This window comes from Natator depressus, chromosome 3 (genome assembly GCF_965152275.1).
Source record: "Natator depressus isolate rNatDep1 chromosome 3, rNatDep2.hap1, whole genome shotgun sequence".
Lineage (NCBI taxonomy): Eukaryota > Metazoa > Chordata > Testudines > Cheloniidae > Natator > Natator depressus.
The window spans coordinates 204026932-204043801 of record NC_134236.1 but is presented as its reverse complement, the minus strand read 5'-3'; the positions used below and the strand labels follow the sequence as shown (position 1 = coordinate 204043801).

The 16870-nt window shown below is 39.7% G+C and overlaps 1 protein-coding gene across 2 annotated transcripts in view; it reads right to left on the bottom strand.

Annotated features, from left to right (window-relative positions):
• Positions 1-389: 389 nt before the first annotated feature.
• SLC24A3 (solute carrier family 24 member 3) overlaps positions 390-16870 on the bottom strand; it is a 331008-nt gene continuing 314527 nt past the window's right edge. For both annotated transcript variants that reach the window (XM_074949728.1, XM_074949730.1), the window contains exon 17: positions 390-16856. In XM_074949728.1, the coding sequence (XP_074805829.1) occupies positions 16707-16856 (150 nt within the window). In that variant the 3' untranslated portion in view covers positions 390-16706. The remainder of the gene's footprint in view (positions 16857-16870) is intronic.

Here is a 16870-nt window from a genome sequence, read left to right as displayed (position 1 = left end):
TAATAGCACCTCCTAAGTTTTGTCTTCTAAGGCTGGCTCCATGGGGCCTGAATCTGCACCAGTGAAGTCAATGAAAGCTTTGCCATCAACTTCAATGGTGCAAGGCTGGTCCCAAAACAAAGATATTGGACTAGATTCAGTTCCAAGTTAAACCAGCGTAAATCTGGAGCAACTCTATTAACTTCGGTGGAGTGACTGCAGATTTAGATGGATGTAAAAAAGCAGAATCTGGCCATCTATCTATTAGGCAAATAAAATTCCTCAATGTCTCTTTTCTGTATGGCAGTCAGATACATACAATCTAGCAATCTCCTTCTGCACTATGTCCAAGAGAGCTTCTGAAGTCCCAGAGGGTGAAAATTTAATAGTGAAGGGCATGTAAAGTATAAACACTACTAAATGGATTTCTTTTCCCTGTTTTTTTTTATTCAAATGTTCAGTTCAAAACAATGGTACTGGATGTCCTTAGAAGAATAAGTCAGAAAATTAAAAAGTAGGATATTGACCCACAGTTGATTTTCTACTTGTTTGTCACAATGTGCCCTAAAGCGTTAAGTTAGTACCAAGAGAAGATTTTTTTTATTGATAAAACGTATTGTTTTAGTGTAGATATCTGACACAGTATCAAATCAAATGACAAAACATTTAAAGTAATTCAATCTATTAAAACGTTCTGATATTCCTTAGACAACAGTGATGTGAATTTTTGTTTATAGCTATAACACTTGAAAAACACAGAAAATACAAGTTTTTAATTCATAGGTTACCAGCAAATAGAGAAATGCATGCTCTCATTTCTGTTGAATTTCTAACTGACACAGGTAAGTGGAACAACGAGGCATACAAGTAGTACTCTATAACAAATTGCAAAACAAACGTACAGAAAGACAGACAATAACACTTGTACAAGTATGACAAAATTATTGTAACTTATCTGAAAAGGTAACAAATGTTTTGTCTGTGGCGCCGCCATTTTGACATTTCAAAAGCACGTTAATAAGAAGCTATTTGGAATAGAACTTTATTACTATAAACAGTTGAATTTTCTCCTTGCTGGTGAGCCCCGGCTGCTAAAAGTGAACTATACGTTGTGTGCATTTCAGATTTACACTCAGTTGCACCTACATTCTCTTCATTATAGTTAGAAGCATCATGGAGTCTTCAAACTCAATGGGAAAGAACCCAGATAACGTTATTTGAATAAAAGATGTTCAGATCAGTCACTTTTATTGCTGTGCTTCTGATGCACCATTAAGTAGAAAACTAAGCATGCCCACAGTAGTTTAAGGAGAGCTATACAGTTTGATCACTGTTTAGCTTAGCTTAGAACAAACCCCACCAGAGACTGCGTTTAGTGGTCTGGAGACTTTAGCAAGGTCCGCAAAACAAAAACGTTTTCCGTAAGGGTTCCAGGGAATACACCACATTCGTCTTTCTCTCTTACAACAGTGTAATTGTAAACTCATTCTAGCCATAGCATGTGCTGTCAAGCCAGTGCCAATAAAAAAAAAATAATCAAAAATCAAAGGGCTCACACTCAGCAGCACCCGTTTCTTTGACTGAGAGCCACTGGGTGCTCAGCATTTTTAATTTTTTTTTTAAAATCCATCAATTTATTTAGTGCCTAAATGGGAGCTGTTGGGATGCTGAGCTCTAAGAAACATCCGGCCCCAAAAGCCCTGCTCCTTACAATGGCTGAAATTCACCTCTCTGCAGAGGGTTAGCACTAGGCTTCTGTGGCACGTAAGTCTGACTTAAATCCTACTTATGGGTTTAAATGTCTCGTCAGCCTTGTACTGCCTTTCTGCACAGGGGTGAAGTTCACCCCATAGGACTGTTTATCCTGTGCCTATTTCTGGATACATAACAATGCACTAAAAAAAGCACCAGTCCTGTTTTCCTGTGTGCACGCCCCCTTTTGAATTTTTGCTCGTGCTTTCTAATCATGAGAACACTTCCGTGGTTTCACCATTTTACTGGGGAATTTGACACTGCACAGGACATTGTCAGAGAGGGGAATATGTCTCTTCGAGCTTATTCTCCCTCTTGTATATTCAGTGTGGGGATTAAAGTAGCTCTTAACATTTATTTAACCAGCTAACTACGGAGTTAGGTTTCATAGATTCATAGATATTAAGGTCAGAAGGGACCATTATGATCATCTAGTCTGACCTCCTGCACAACGCAGGCCACAGAATCTCACCCACCCACTGCTGCGATAAACCTCTCACCTATGTCTGACCTATTGAAGTCCTCAAATCATGGTTTAAAGACTTCAAGGTGCAGAGAATCCTCCAGCAAGTGACCCATGTCCCATGCTACAGAGGAAGACGAAAACCCCCCAGGGCCTCTTCCAATCTGCCCTGGAGGAAAATTCCTTCATGATATTAGATACCTAATATCACTGAGGATCTAAGCCTAAGAGCCTAATTGTGACTTCCTTGTTCATGAGAGTAGATGTTGAACTCAGTGAGGCTACTCTTATGAGGAAGTTGGTCACAATTTGCCCCTGAGAATTCAGTAATTACAAGGGTGCAATTAGTCTCTAAGGTATATAGGTCTACACTGACACATGTGCACAGGAGATTTTCATGATCAGTGATACACACTTATTTACCTAAAGTAAGAATCAAGTCTGACTCATGCAATACTTTGGACTCATCTTCCCCATTTTCCCTGATAAGGAAATACAGTACTTGTTACTGGAAAAAACAAAACAAAACCCCTTTTCAGAACCAGTAAGTGAACTGTAAAGATCAAATATTATTTGCACAACATAAATGCAATCCTTGAAAAACTTGCCAACATTCTCATTACACAAGAATCTGTGTTTCATAATGCAGTTTTACTTTCATTTGCATTTGCTCTCCGCTTGTGCTGTATAAAACATGTATTTATCTGCTGTGCCCTTTTGATATGCCATTCATTTTTAAAATTAGAAAGCTTTAATGACCAAGATATCAAGAATTTATTTTTGTCTTTTTTCAAGATCTCAACAAATTCAATATTTTAGCTGGAGTTTTAGTTTATCTAGGAATGAATGTTCTGATTTCATATCCCAATTTAGATACAAAGAAATGTATGTTGTACGTGAAGATTTAGACTCACTGTAGAGAGCTACCAGGAAAAGATGTTTTCTGTGAGAACTTAAGAAGAAGAATTCAGTTGAGTCACGAACTCTACAATAAACGGAGGTTCAATTTTATGCAACACTTGCTTCATAATCAGCTTTTATCCTTTTGATTTGCCAGCTTTTTTTTTCTAAAATGAAAAATACCTAAGTGTCTAAGAGCTTGCTCAAGCATAAAATTCTGACCTTTCCTCTCCACTGTCCCATTCTTACGAAGACGCCTGCACTGCTTCTTGCCTCCTCCATATTGAGCTCTACCATAATTCACCTTGACAGCAATGCCAAGTGATACATCCTCCGAGAATGGAGATGCACTGACCTATATTTATTGAAATGGGGGTACCCACTCGCCTGTTTGCAAGTAGTGAGAGCATTTTATTGCAAGAGTTCAAGGGGCTGATCCACTGCTCTGTCAATGTTGCCATGACAATTTACACCGGCTTGAGGATCTGCACCCAAACATTTACTTCCATGTTACACCTGTTTTCAAAAATGCAGGTCATCACATGTAACCTAGACTTTTTTTAAAATCAGTTTTCGGAAGAAATTGATTCAAACTTGGGAAAGGATGATCTCTTATGAAATACCTGTTGGCACCTCACGAAATGTAAATTTTAATGACTGTAAATGGTGCTCAGAAAAAACAGGGATGGTTGCCCTCAAAATACGATAGATTGACAGACAGAGGAGAAGGTTTGATATTTACGCATTTCTACTCCAGCAATCAGTACTAGTGACCAGCACAGAGACATTTTTCAGGTTCTCTCAATGTTCGATAACTACCCTCGCCATATAGGTTGCAGGAAGGGGACTAGCAAGCTGATAAAAAATCACAGTAAATTAAATGTCTCACCACTTTTCACGGAAGTTCAAAAAGATGGTACTAGTGTGTTTAAACAGCTTCAACTTTAGGTCCTGATTCAGGAAAGCACCTATGCCTGCACTTAAATTTAAGCGTGGGCTTAAATTCCATCGACTGCCCTGGGTTTTAACTGCTCTTCCTGAACAAGGTAATGCTTTCCTGATTCAGGGGCGTAATTCTTCATGTAAGAGAAATAAATAAATAAGTGTATAAATATTTCAGTGCACAATTTCCTGACCTCTTTGATCATTTTTTAAAAACTTTCTTACATTCAGGAAAGGGAACTGGAATTTAGCATAGTGGTAGTAACAATAATTGGAAATACTATTGAATTTACAAAGATATGCTGTTTCGACTTGTCCCGTTATATTTCTTATATACATATATGATTGGCATGCAAAACTAATATTTACTTGCTGATACAAACATGGAAACAAGTTAAAAACAAGTAACCATCTTTTGCACTTACAAAAAAGGTGTGTGTGTGTGTGTCAGTATCTTAAATACTGACATCAGTTTCTGTCTTCTCAACAGCCATAATTGATTTCTTTTCCTATTCATATGGCAGCCAGCTACCACAGGGCTTTGTTTTAATAACAGCGAACATACAGGGTTAAAGTACATAATGTACACACTTGAATATAAATCTTCGTTTAAAATTTTAAAAAAATAAGGCCCAAAATCTGTCATATTCACTATCAAATCCTTTAATGAATATAGTTAAATATGGGATGGCCTGGCTTCAGGAAGCTTAAAATACCCACGTCAAAACTATAATCATTCAGTTGGATCAGTAACGCTCATAGTGAAATCATTGTCTTTTGTCTATAAAAAAGCCAGGATCCTGTCTACTTCACTTGCTTACAGTGGACAGAACGTGTTGTCTGTTTATAAATGAACAAAACAGGGATGCCCAGGAAGAGGATCAGATATAAAATACCTGCGTATTGTGCAAATTTCACTTTGAAGAGACACTGATTTCTCTTTGGGAAAAGATTTTGGGAGAGGATTCCAATGGCCTGTGTAATGAGCTGATGTTTCAATGAACATGTGCAGTGTAAGAGTACACCGTGAGTTACACCCGCGAGGTATCAAGACAGGTACTTGAACCAATAGGTCCACTCTGCATTTTCTCCCACCTATTCTTGCGCCCAAAACTGCCTCCTATTTCTGTTAGTCCAATACATGAATTCTGTCTTAGGTAGTGAACTTGTAAACATTTAAATCCACAGGCTGACTCTATACTTAATAAAGGGATTATGGTAGCACAATCTCACATCCTTATGATACAAGGAAACCAATAATATACCCATCTACAAGCAACCAACCAAATTCAGAAGGGAAGCTGCTTTTCAAACAGAATCCACAGCATTGGGCCAACATTATTTTACATCTGCTAATTTTTCAAATTCTTCACCTCTCAAACTATGTCAGAAGTCTTCCTATATAAAGGCCTATGGACCCACCACCCATCACTCATGTTGTTGTGTCCTAAAAATGTGGTGAGACATGCAGACAGTCATATATTTGTAGGGAAATTTGATCCTTCACCTTTCAAATCTTCAAGAGCATCCCTGCTATGAAATGTATTTCTCCCCATCCACCCCCCCCACACACATGGTTCCGTTATTATGATCATTTTCTACAAATATTATGACACGGAGTTACAGTCATCCTGGGTGTATTATTCTTACAACAGGGATGAAATTGGCATGTGCTATAGACCTCATTTTATAGCTTTGAGACTGGTGGATGGATTCTGTACCACCCATCCCATAAGGACCTTCATAAATAAATTGCAAGATGCCTTCCCCATCCGACTAAAGGAAACTAACCTCAGTTGACAAAGACTGTCCTGAACAACATCGGGGACAATGAGACTTGTACTGACAAAGGACTCATTCTGCAAACCCTCAACCACAAGAGTAGTCCTTCCTACAGTAATCCTATGGATTCAAATGGGTCTGTATGTGTAAGTAATGACTGGACTCAGAATTTGGGTGAACTCTCACCTTATAACAGAATGTTACTGTAAGAGTGCTTTCAACATTTGGTGTTAAATCCTGGCTCCTTTGAAATCAATGGCAAAATTCCCATTGACTTCAGTGGGGCCAGGATTCTGCGCTTATGTCATATCTTAGCCTCCACACCTACAGATGCAGCCATGTACACAGAAGGAGAAAAGGGGTAACTATTGCTGCAGTACCTGAGCCCAAAATTTGTCAGCCATACCAGAAGTCTATTTTCTCCTTCAAACTAGGCTGTAAACACTAAAAAAAAAAAAAGCATTTGTTCTCGAGAAATGCAACAAAGAGCTTCAAGTCAGTCAACGAACATTTGGAATACACAGAAACTGCCAAGCTTACTCAATGTACAGTATGTGGTATCTCACACCCTTTCATGTGTTTATGAATCACTCAGAATCAAATGAACAGTGACACACACACTTTGCTAATCAGACCAGCTGAACTGTGATCTATCTGTAGGAGAAAACAGTAATACACATTCTTGATTTTCCTGACTGTGGGCCTGACCGAAAGTTCATCGAATTCAATTGACTTCAGTGGGCTTAAGATCAGGCCATGTTTGCTAAAAACATTCTGACATGCTGCCTCATTTGTGTAGCAAAATCCAGGAATGTGATATGCCAACTCATGGCAAAACTTAACGGGGAAAATCTACTTTCCTAAAGAATACTATAAAGAGTAAAAAGCTTGCTCAGTAGTTCACTCGTAGTTAAAATCTATAAAGCCTTTCAAAGTCACTTCTTTCTTTTCAGTCAAAGGCACATTCAGTAAAGTCTCTCCTTGCTGGAGTCTTGTATTCTGGTCATTCATCATTGAAGGACTTTTTTCTATAGCACTTCTTGGAGTGGGTATATTTTACTGCATCCGCTGTTTATAAAATCCACACGACTATGGTGCAGACACTGTATTCGTTGAAACGCTTTAAAAAAATCACTGATACCAATGGGTTAGATTCACTGAACCTGACCTTTAGACCCCAATTCAGCAACGCACATAAGCATATGCTTAGCTTTCAGTGCATGCTTAAGCTCCATTGACTTATTTGAGACTTAAGCACATGCTTAAATGCTTTGCTGAATCGGGGTTTTAAGGCCTGATGCAATTCTCATTATAGCACCTGGGACTCCTGTCATGGTCTGTAATGGGAGTTGGATCAAGCCCATAGGGAGGTGTAAATGGCACCACATTGCGTCAGCCTGGCCCCCTATATCTTTGTGGGCATTTACCCCAGTGAAGTGCATATGGTGGTACCACCATGGCCTCCCTCAGGGTCTTGGGCAGAGAGAGAACTTTTAAGTTATGGTTGGACCTTCACAGGAGTGCTGCTGATAGAGGTTGCTGGGGGAGGGGCAGGGTATGTGTGCTATACAAAATCAGCATATTCCTAGCTATACTGGTCATGCCCATCCCTGTTCAATGCTACACATTTTTTGGGTTTCACTGTGTCTTTGCAGGTTCCTAAACACGCTTTCCTGATGCGCTGTCTGCCTCAGAAGCCCTGTGTGTGGTGTTAAGACCATAAGTACCATCATGACACTGGGCTGCATCTTGTCCACTGCACAACCCCTCTCCTGCAATACTTTAAGCCTATCTAATTTCAGAAACCAACAACAATGGAACATTAAGCACATTTTTCTTTTCCATAATGTCATGGCTAACTGAAAGGAAATATAGTCTCAGAAACTCTATTCTGATTGTAGTTATCTCCCTGCTAACACTCTGCTGAACAGCAAAGTAACTGCAGCCTGACCCCCGTCAAAATGAAACTGTATTGTACACATCTGCCTGAGTTTAACTGCAACTCTTTATAGGAATCAAAACATTTGGTTCATTCTCAAAGATGGTGTTAAAATTCAGGTAATGTATATTAAATGTGAAGGATGAAATCTAAAACTATGGAAGTACTAAAACTTCAGAACAGCTACTCTGTTCAAAATACTCCTGATATTATTAACTTAATGTCATTGGCAGTTGCATTCTTTTATTGCCTCTTCTGTTAATAGTGAAGATAAAGGAGTGTTCTTTCCTAAGGCTCTCACCTAGTGTAACGGCTCAAAAATTTGGCATGAATCCTTATAATCTTGCCATGCTGTACGTAGAGACAACCAGCTATACAATGGTTTGTAAACAGATCATCTGTCCAAAGAATTCTTTTACCAAAACCATCCAGTATCAGTTACTTATGTTCAAATATAAATCTATCTGTATGTAGAATTTTATCTGGACACTTCTTGTAACATCGTAACTAAGGTTAGCTTTCTTATCGCTGATGAAGCCCGTTTATGTTGACTGGCATTTTTTCTTTGCAAGAAGAGGTAAGAAAGAAACAGATACAATTTGTAACAACCTTACAGCTGGTTCTATTTATGAAATCTGTACACTGTTCTACAGGATCCAATAACAGAAACCTCCTAAATTACAGATGAAAATTACCTGCTTTACCTGTCACAGATATGCTGACCTGAAACCACAAGGCTAACGGGAAAATATTCAGCATTTGGGCAAACTTCTGTGCCTATCATGATTGTCCATATAGGTTCAGGTACTTAACACTGAACCTCATTTCTCCAACTTGCTACAAAAAGTCACATTTATTATTAAAAACATCCATGTAAATTTTAGCACATTCAAGTACTACTCAATTGAAAAGAACAAAATAGATAGGGGGTCGAGATTTTTTGTATGGAAGTTTTAAAACTTGTTTTACTGATAATTTGAAAATTACAATTAAAAACTATTAAAATATTTGGAACCTTATAAGACCTGTGATTCTTTTACTAAAAGCTTTCATGAAATTAGCTGGCTCCACCCATGCTTCAAAGACTTGGCGTAGTTAGTGGGCTGTTAGAAGTGGATAGAGTTAGATTCACAGCCATATGTTACAAATTATACCACTGGAAGTGTGATCAAAGAAACAAAACAAAAAAGTGTTTTTCTCCCATGCTTGCCTCGTTGGGCATACCTTGCTTTTCCCCACATGGCATAAATTTGGCTACAACTCCACTTTTGGAAACTTAAAAACTTTTCATTGTCTGTCCAATGAGTCAGCAGAGCTGGGGATAAAGTAAATGAATTTTCTCCAAGAGAAATACGCTCCAAGTTCCAGGCTCCTACAGTTCCTAACCCCTATAGCACTTTCATGTGCAATCTCCTTACTTGTGCCAAGCTGTATTAGTAAGAACTAGCTTGTTGATTTGGCTTAAAAAAAGAGTTCTGTGTCTGATTCACTTATTCATATCTTTAAATAACTGTTTTTAAGACCAACAGGATGTGCTGTTGTAAAGACATATAGGAAGAAATCTTGGCCCTACTGAAGCAATGAGATTTTTGCCATTGATTTCAACAGTGCCAAGGTTTCATGCATAGTCTTAGGGCACTGGAAACACTTACCTTTCTTTCAGCGTAGTGCTTCACAATATACCCAATGCATTTGTATAGCTTGTTCAAACTACACGCATTACCAGGCATGATTCCTTATGTTTGGAGCAAAGCTGCCAAGGCCATGTCTGTATTCAAACTCGCATCCCTTCAACCTAAATGTGTGATTTTAAACTGATTCAGTTAAATTTGTGCAAATCCCTGTGTGGATGCTCTTAATTGGATTTAAAGTTACCTTATATTGATTTAGCTTAAGCCAATGCTTTACCAGATGAAGTTTCATTGCTATAAGGCAGGTTTAAATCCAATTAAGAATGTCTGTCCACATTGAGTTTGCACTGATTTAACTAGATCATTTTAAAGTTAAACTGGTGTGTTATAGTGTCCATCTTTGACAAGTGAGGAGTTGTTCCCTGGACCAGCTTTTAAGGGGCACAATTCTTTATAGACAGTCCCATACTCATTTCTGGCTGATGCAGCTTTTATCAACTGAGCCTTATTTGCCCCAAATGTCCTGCTTTAAAGCTGTGTTATGCAAGGCATTGAGGCATTGGTATTCTTGGTTGTTCCCATTTTAGCAAGCCACATGGCAATTTTCTTTGCTGTCCAGGGTCTGTTCCACTGTTCTCTCAAAGCTGTGCGCGTGTGCGCGCGCATACAGATCCTAAACCGTGCGCACACAGCGAAACACCGCACACACAAAAATTTGCACAGAAGCACAACAATTTGCACAGAAGAAATTTTTTGTGCACACGGCCTGTCAAAAATTTGCACAGAAGAAATTTGTTGTGCACATGGCCTGTCAAAAATTAGAGGGAACATTGGTCTGTTCACTGATCCATTTATGTTTAGGCCTGGGGTGCCTTTTCCCCAGCACTTTGTTGATGGCATCCATAACAGAAGACTGGAAAGAGTCTCACAAATTGTTGATTTGCTCCTGTTCAAGGCTTTCATCTGCAAGGGCTAGCGCATCAAATCAGTTGCAGATTTCAGCTGGCATTCCATTTTGACAGCAGCAGGCAATCAATTTCAGTAAGTCTAAATGACTAATGGAAGGCTTGGTTTGAGTTGCCTTCAGCCTCAGTTCCACCATGGCCACAAGCAACCTGTGATCGATATTGACCACTTCAGCACACCCGAACACCCAATAGTGGTGCACACAACTTCTCCACCAATTAAATGTGAGAATGTGATCTAGTGCTTTGTGGGTTTGTCCCCCACTGGAATACCAAGTCCATGCGTGTATGTTCTTCCACTGGAAGTTGGTATCAGAAACATGGAGTCCAGTTGCAGCACAAAGTTCAAGCAGTCGCTCACCAATGCCGTTCACAACTGCATCCACAACAAAACACCCAATGCTTTCTGGCCAAGCTTTCCTAGTATTGGCCCCCAGTGTAGTGCTGGCATCGCATAGCGCAATGATAATGTCAGGATAATGTCTTCTGATGACATAACGCAGGGCTCATGAGTATTGTTCCTTGTCCTCCTGACTGGCAAGGTAAGGGGGTGCATAAGCACCAATGACAGTGATGTTGCCATGTCTATAAGAAAGTCCTTGCCACAGGATACATTTAGAGATGGGCGATCAGCTTATGAGGGCTTTACAAGCATTCCTTGACAAGGCCAAGGCGACACTGCTGAGGCTGACGTGGCTGACAAGTTCACCACTGGGGCCTGACCATACGTAATGACTGCTGTTAATAATTGTCTTGCTGGTGCTGCTCCAACCGGTCTCAGCGAGTCCTGCAACAGAAATGTGGAATTCAGTGATGGGAGGGTAGGAGCATCAATGGTTTTCAGGGTATGCTCCAAACAGCAAATCTACATTGCGTGCAAAGGTCTAAAAATTTTGGTTCCATCAGCCAGTGGGGGAGAGGGGTTCCGGTTTGAGTAATGTGTTGTGTGTACTGGCAGAATGTCTGAGTAGATGGAAAAGAACATTTTCCGGTGCTTCTTAACCACCCTATCAGAGCTGCAGCTCCACAACTCTGGGAGGATGTGAAGAGCCCAATGAGAGCCCCTCCATGTAATGCAGAGGATGTCACTCTCAAGGAGGTTTGAAGCAGTCTGTAAGCTCAAGAATGGCCATGCTGCCGATATTTGTGGTATAGCTGCTGAGCTGATCAAAAATGGCCAGGATTCTGTCTTGGGACAGCTTACCCAAATTATCAACTAAGTATGGATTCATGAGAAACTACCTGATGACTGGAGCCATGGGATTATTCTCCCATTTTAGAAAGGGAAAGGCGATAGTCTGGTGTGTTCCAATCACTGCAACATGACTTTGCTTTCCACTGCAAGTTCATGCTTGTTCATGCTGGTTCTTCTTGAGCATGCTAACCCCCCGATAAAGAATCTATGCTGTCTACAGCAAGCCGATCAATCACAGAGCAGATTTTTACCATTAGACAAATTATTGGAAAAGGTCAAGAGTTTTGGCACAGACAATAAGAGGTGTATACAGCTTTTACTGATCTAAACGCTGCCTCCAACTTTGTTGATCATTGCTCCCTGTGGCCCTGTCTACAAGCTGCTGGTGTGCCTGGTAAGCTCTTCCACCTTCTCATAGAAATACACTACCGAAGTGAGAGCTGTGTCCACTTAGGTACCAGGATGTCCAGCTGGTTTGAGTACAATAGCAGTGTTCATCAAGGATGCTTGGCTGCCCTGATATGCGCAATACTGTTATTGACTGAATGATGGAAGCTGTCACTAGTCACATTCCAGGGGTGGTACCGCATGACTCCTGCATAGCAGAGCTGGAATATGCAGATACCACAGCTAGATTCTCATCTTCAAATGCTAATCTCATTAATACCCTGAATATATTTACAGAAGAAGCAAGTAAGAAGTAAGACTGGTCTTCAAGTCAATTGGAAGAAGACCAAACTGATGAAAGTGGCTGATGGACCTTTACCCCGATCCATCATAATCAATGGACAAGAGATTGAATTTGTCAGCGCATTTGAGTGTCTTGGTTCCATCGTCATTAGGGAGGGAGGTTGCCTTGCTGACATGAAACATCAACTCAGCAAGGTCAAGATTGTTATGCATGCTCTTCGGAAGCCTTTGTGGCATCAACGCCACATATCAACTCTAAGAGGAGTATCTATCAAGCAGAAGTGGCTTCCATCCTTTTGTATGGCTCTGAAACCTGAGCCATAACAGAGACGCAAATGCGCCAACTGGATACTTTCGACATGAAACAGTAACGTCGTATTGAAGGTATATGGTAGCTTCATCATGTTCTGAATGAGGATGTCAGCTGTCAGACCAATCAGTCTCTAGTGTCTTCTCAAGTGACTCAACACCATCTCAGCTAGCTCGGCCATCTGCTTCTTATGCTGGAGTCCATACTAGTCCACCAGCTTTATGCATTTGATCCAACAAAAGCTGGACGGAGAAGACTTTGTGGATGGCCTCACACAGGCTGGAAGGATATTATGGCTTCCGACTTCGCCTACCACAGCCTTAATACGGAGCAGGCCACAACCTTGGCAGGAGACTGAGCTCTCTAGAAATGGCTGATCCAAAGTGTGTATTCTACTCTCTACTCTCAGCAGGAGAATTAATGAATGAAATGAATGGCATATCTCTGAATATAGACAGAGCTTGACATTACAGCATGATCTGACATGTCCTCATACTTAATTTGAACAGATAAATTTGGTAACAGAAGAATCTGGCAGTAGTCAGAAAGTTGTAGTTTTAAAAAAAATTATCCAACGGTATTTGCTACCTACATTTTATTTTACAGATTATTAGGAAAAGTCATTGAAAATCTGGGCTACTGTCATTGCTCTTTAGATGTTAACCTCCGGTTCTTACACTGACATTAAATGTTGTGTCCTCAGCACTTGTGGGTGTTTTTCCCACTTTCTTTCTTTTCTTTGTTTTTTAAAGAAATTTTTGTTAGGCATTTGAATGCTTAAAATTAGCATAAATTCCTGTTTCACAGGCGCAAAAGCCACAAATCCAAAGCACGCAAATTCACTAACTTCAATGACACAGCTCAGGATACAAAGTCAAACACAAAGGAACAGAACAACACAGAAACCTCCCAAACCACACTAGTGTAAATGCCCTCCATGCAAGATATTTTCTGTTGTAGGTACCTATAGCTACAAAAAAATGCACTATTTCTTAAAAAAAAAATACAAATAAAATGCAGGTAGAGAATTCTACTTTGGTAGGGCAAAAGCAATCTTTCCTGTGTCTCTTAAAACCACCCACATCACAAGATTTTGGCATTTAATCACGGTCAAGGAAGTGTCAAACGGAGTTGAAACTATGGGATCAGATATTTGGCGTCAGCCTAGACAAAATCAGGTCAAAAGGTAGAGCTGCAGTGAGGTGTTCACTACTGGGGAGAAGGCTCTTTAAGCTCTCTTTGAAATGCTTGTTAAAAATTGTCTACGATTGCTAGAAAGGAAAACTAAAGTGAAAGCTTGGAAGGAAAACAAAATGAAAGCTGTGAATCCTCGAAGTATCAGTCAGCGTATGCAGCGATCTTATTATTGTATGTCTTAGGGAGAACTTTCATGAACAGTGATCGCAGAATAAACTTTGCACAGAAAAGTGCTTACATCTTTGTCTTGGAGATTTTTCCATCGACTTTAATCAAGCTATCAGTTTGAAAGGCTCTGTCTTTTAAAAACAAATGAGAACTCACACAGTCAACCGGCCCTCTATTTCAAATCAAGCTTGAATCATCTGCTTTGGTTTCAGATCACAAGTACATCTAACTCAAACTGTCATCATAGCAAACGGTCTATCACATCTCATAAGAATATGGCACAGGTAAGAGCAGTTCAGTGTATCTAAGATACCTCTTTGCTTACACTTGGAATGAGCAACTTTCACAATATTCTTGCAAAATGCACAAAGTTCAGAACAACGTATTTCAGGATACACATACAATGCAAAGCTACGATACTACAGTATTTGATGTACGTCAACAGGAAAAGTTCCTAAAAAACCAGTCATGCAATTTTTGTGCCATGGGATAGATAATGGCTATTTCGTAGAAATAGATCCAACTGGCTCCATTGGAGCAGCAGTATAAATATTCAAAATAGAAATAATAATAGGCCCTGATGTGAAACTTTTTTTCCCAAATATTGTCTCTTCTGCAAGTAAGGAAAGATTCAGCTTAGGAGCTACTATATCTTGTTGCGAGCTTATAACTGTCCTCAAGGTTGGAATTTATTGAAATGTATCACATCATGCTACTATTTTTTAATTTAAGGAAGTCTTTTTAGACATTTTAGTGGTTATTATTAATTAAAAACACACTAAGAAGGTACAATGGGGATTTCTAATGCAATGGGATTTCCATATGGTGTAGTTCTTAGCATGCTGGTCTTAGAATGCTGCTTAGCGAAACAAGTGGGATCACAGTATGTTCCTGAAGAAAAAATAGCAACACGTATATAAAATGGAGCCCCTCTTTTCTCTCCCCTTTATTCACATCTGCACTGTCTTCACACCTGCTTTCCTCCAGAGACCCATCAGACTGCTTTTACCCAAGGTGGCCATGCATCAACTGTCCACGGAAGTTGCTCAATAAATGTGTATTTTCGCTTGTTCCGTGTGAAAAGGACAGAAAGTAACGTGCTGTGTCGAATGGAGATCAGATTGGAAACATTTATTTTACACTATTTGTCCGAAGAGAATTAATCTTAAATAATCAAGTGCAAAAGTGCAAATGAGTTGATAAATGGGTCTTCACTCTGAACTGTTTTTCTTCCGCTAGTTCAGATTTTTTTTTTTTCTCTTAGGGCCCTGTTTTTGTTGTGTCCTGTCTACCAGTATTGGCCACTGTCTGTACCATAGACAAAAACATTCACCTTGTTGGTAGTATCTTACTACGCTTCATAGAAGAACATATACAAGGAAGAGGAAAAAACCATACCAAATGAATCAGAAGTGATCAGTGCTTAAAGTAAATACAACAGCCAGCACTGGAAAGAATCCACAATTTCAGTACATACAAGTGTGGCAATCATAGGTGTTCCTCATGTAGGGGAATTTGACTCCATATTAATACAGTATTATACAAAACCTTGCAGGTCTGTTAGAACAGAGAATGGCAAAACTTTCATCATAACTTAGATCTGTGAGCGAATCTGCATTAAAGATATTCTGCATTTTAAAAGTGCCATTTCTCTCTCTCGCTCTTTCTTTCTTCCTCCAGAAGGAGGCGGAATAAATCCACAACAATCTGATATCAGATAAGTTCATCTGTAAAATTTTTTGGCCAGGTCCAGTGTATTCTTTAAAGAGTGGCAAATTATGACTTCAGTAACAATGTCGGTGCAAAATATGCCTCTTTCCTTTTAAAGAAACCAGTGTCTACAACTCATTTAGAGAATGTGTGACTGTGCTTATGTCCTTCTCACAACGAATAAGACATAAAACTACACACTCCCCCCAAAAACTACAAGAAGTTGGACGATCCTCTGAAGCTTCTGACCTTGCATTGCAATGTGTGGATCATTAAAAACCAGGACCTCTCCTCCTTAGCCCTTGTGGGCTGGCAGTCCTAAACCATTGCTTGGAAGTCATATAAATGACCTAGCAATAAAGCTCTGACATTAATAATGAAAATGGTAGCAGTGTTTACCCTTTGAATCCATGTTCACCTTGCAGTCCTTACAACACCTTTAGGAGAAGCATTAATCATAGTATAAAGTTGTTATCCACTGCCTTGCCAGTCATTTTTTTTAACAGTCAATCCACTCATATGCTGAGTATTTCAAATTGAGTTCCCATAATACACTGCACTTGTGACCTTTGGATCATTACACGAAATCCAGCGCTCAGAAGGAGAAGTTGCAAAGAGAGGCTGTTGATCTCTGAAAAAAATAAAAATAAAAGATTCCCACAGTTCTGCTTGAAAAACACCCCATATACAATGTACCCTCTTCTTCTGCATTCTAGCAATAGTCTTAAATCATAAATTAGATTAGTCTTCCACCAAATAACTTAAAAAGGAAGGAATTGTAGCAGATCAGTTTTGCCTGGCTCAACGCCAGATAGCAGCCAGTTCATTTAGAATCCCAGTCACTGTTCAAAAACTGAACTTGGAAATCACATTAATGTTGAAAAAAAAATATCTTCACATCGATGCAGGATTTTTCCAGGTTTCGGGGTCGGAAGAGGGTAAACCGAGATGGGAGGAGAATCCTATGAACAGTGAGCAGGATATATTTCACGACCGTTGGGTACACCGTGTTCTGGAGACGCCAGCGGTGTTTTGTATTGCACAGGTAAGAAGGAAGTACCTCTCGACAGTCTGCCACCTGGATCAGTGATCTCTGCACATTGGCAAGTTCACGAAAGTGAAAACATTGAATTCTGTCATGATGGAGAAACATAAGAAGATGCCGTACAGGAAAAGGCACACAATTCCCAGCTTCTTATCCAGCTTCCATTTGTTCATGTGGACACCAAATACCTACAATACACACA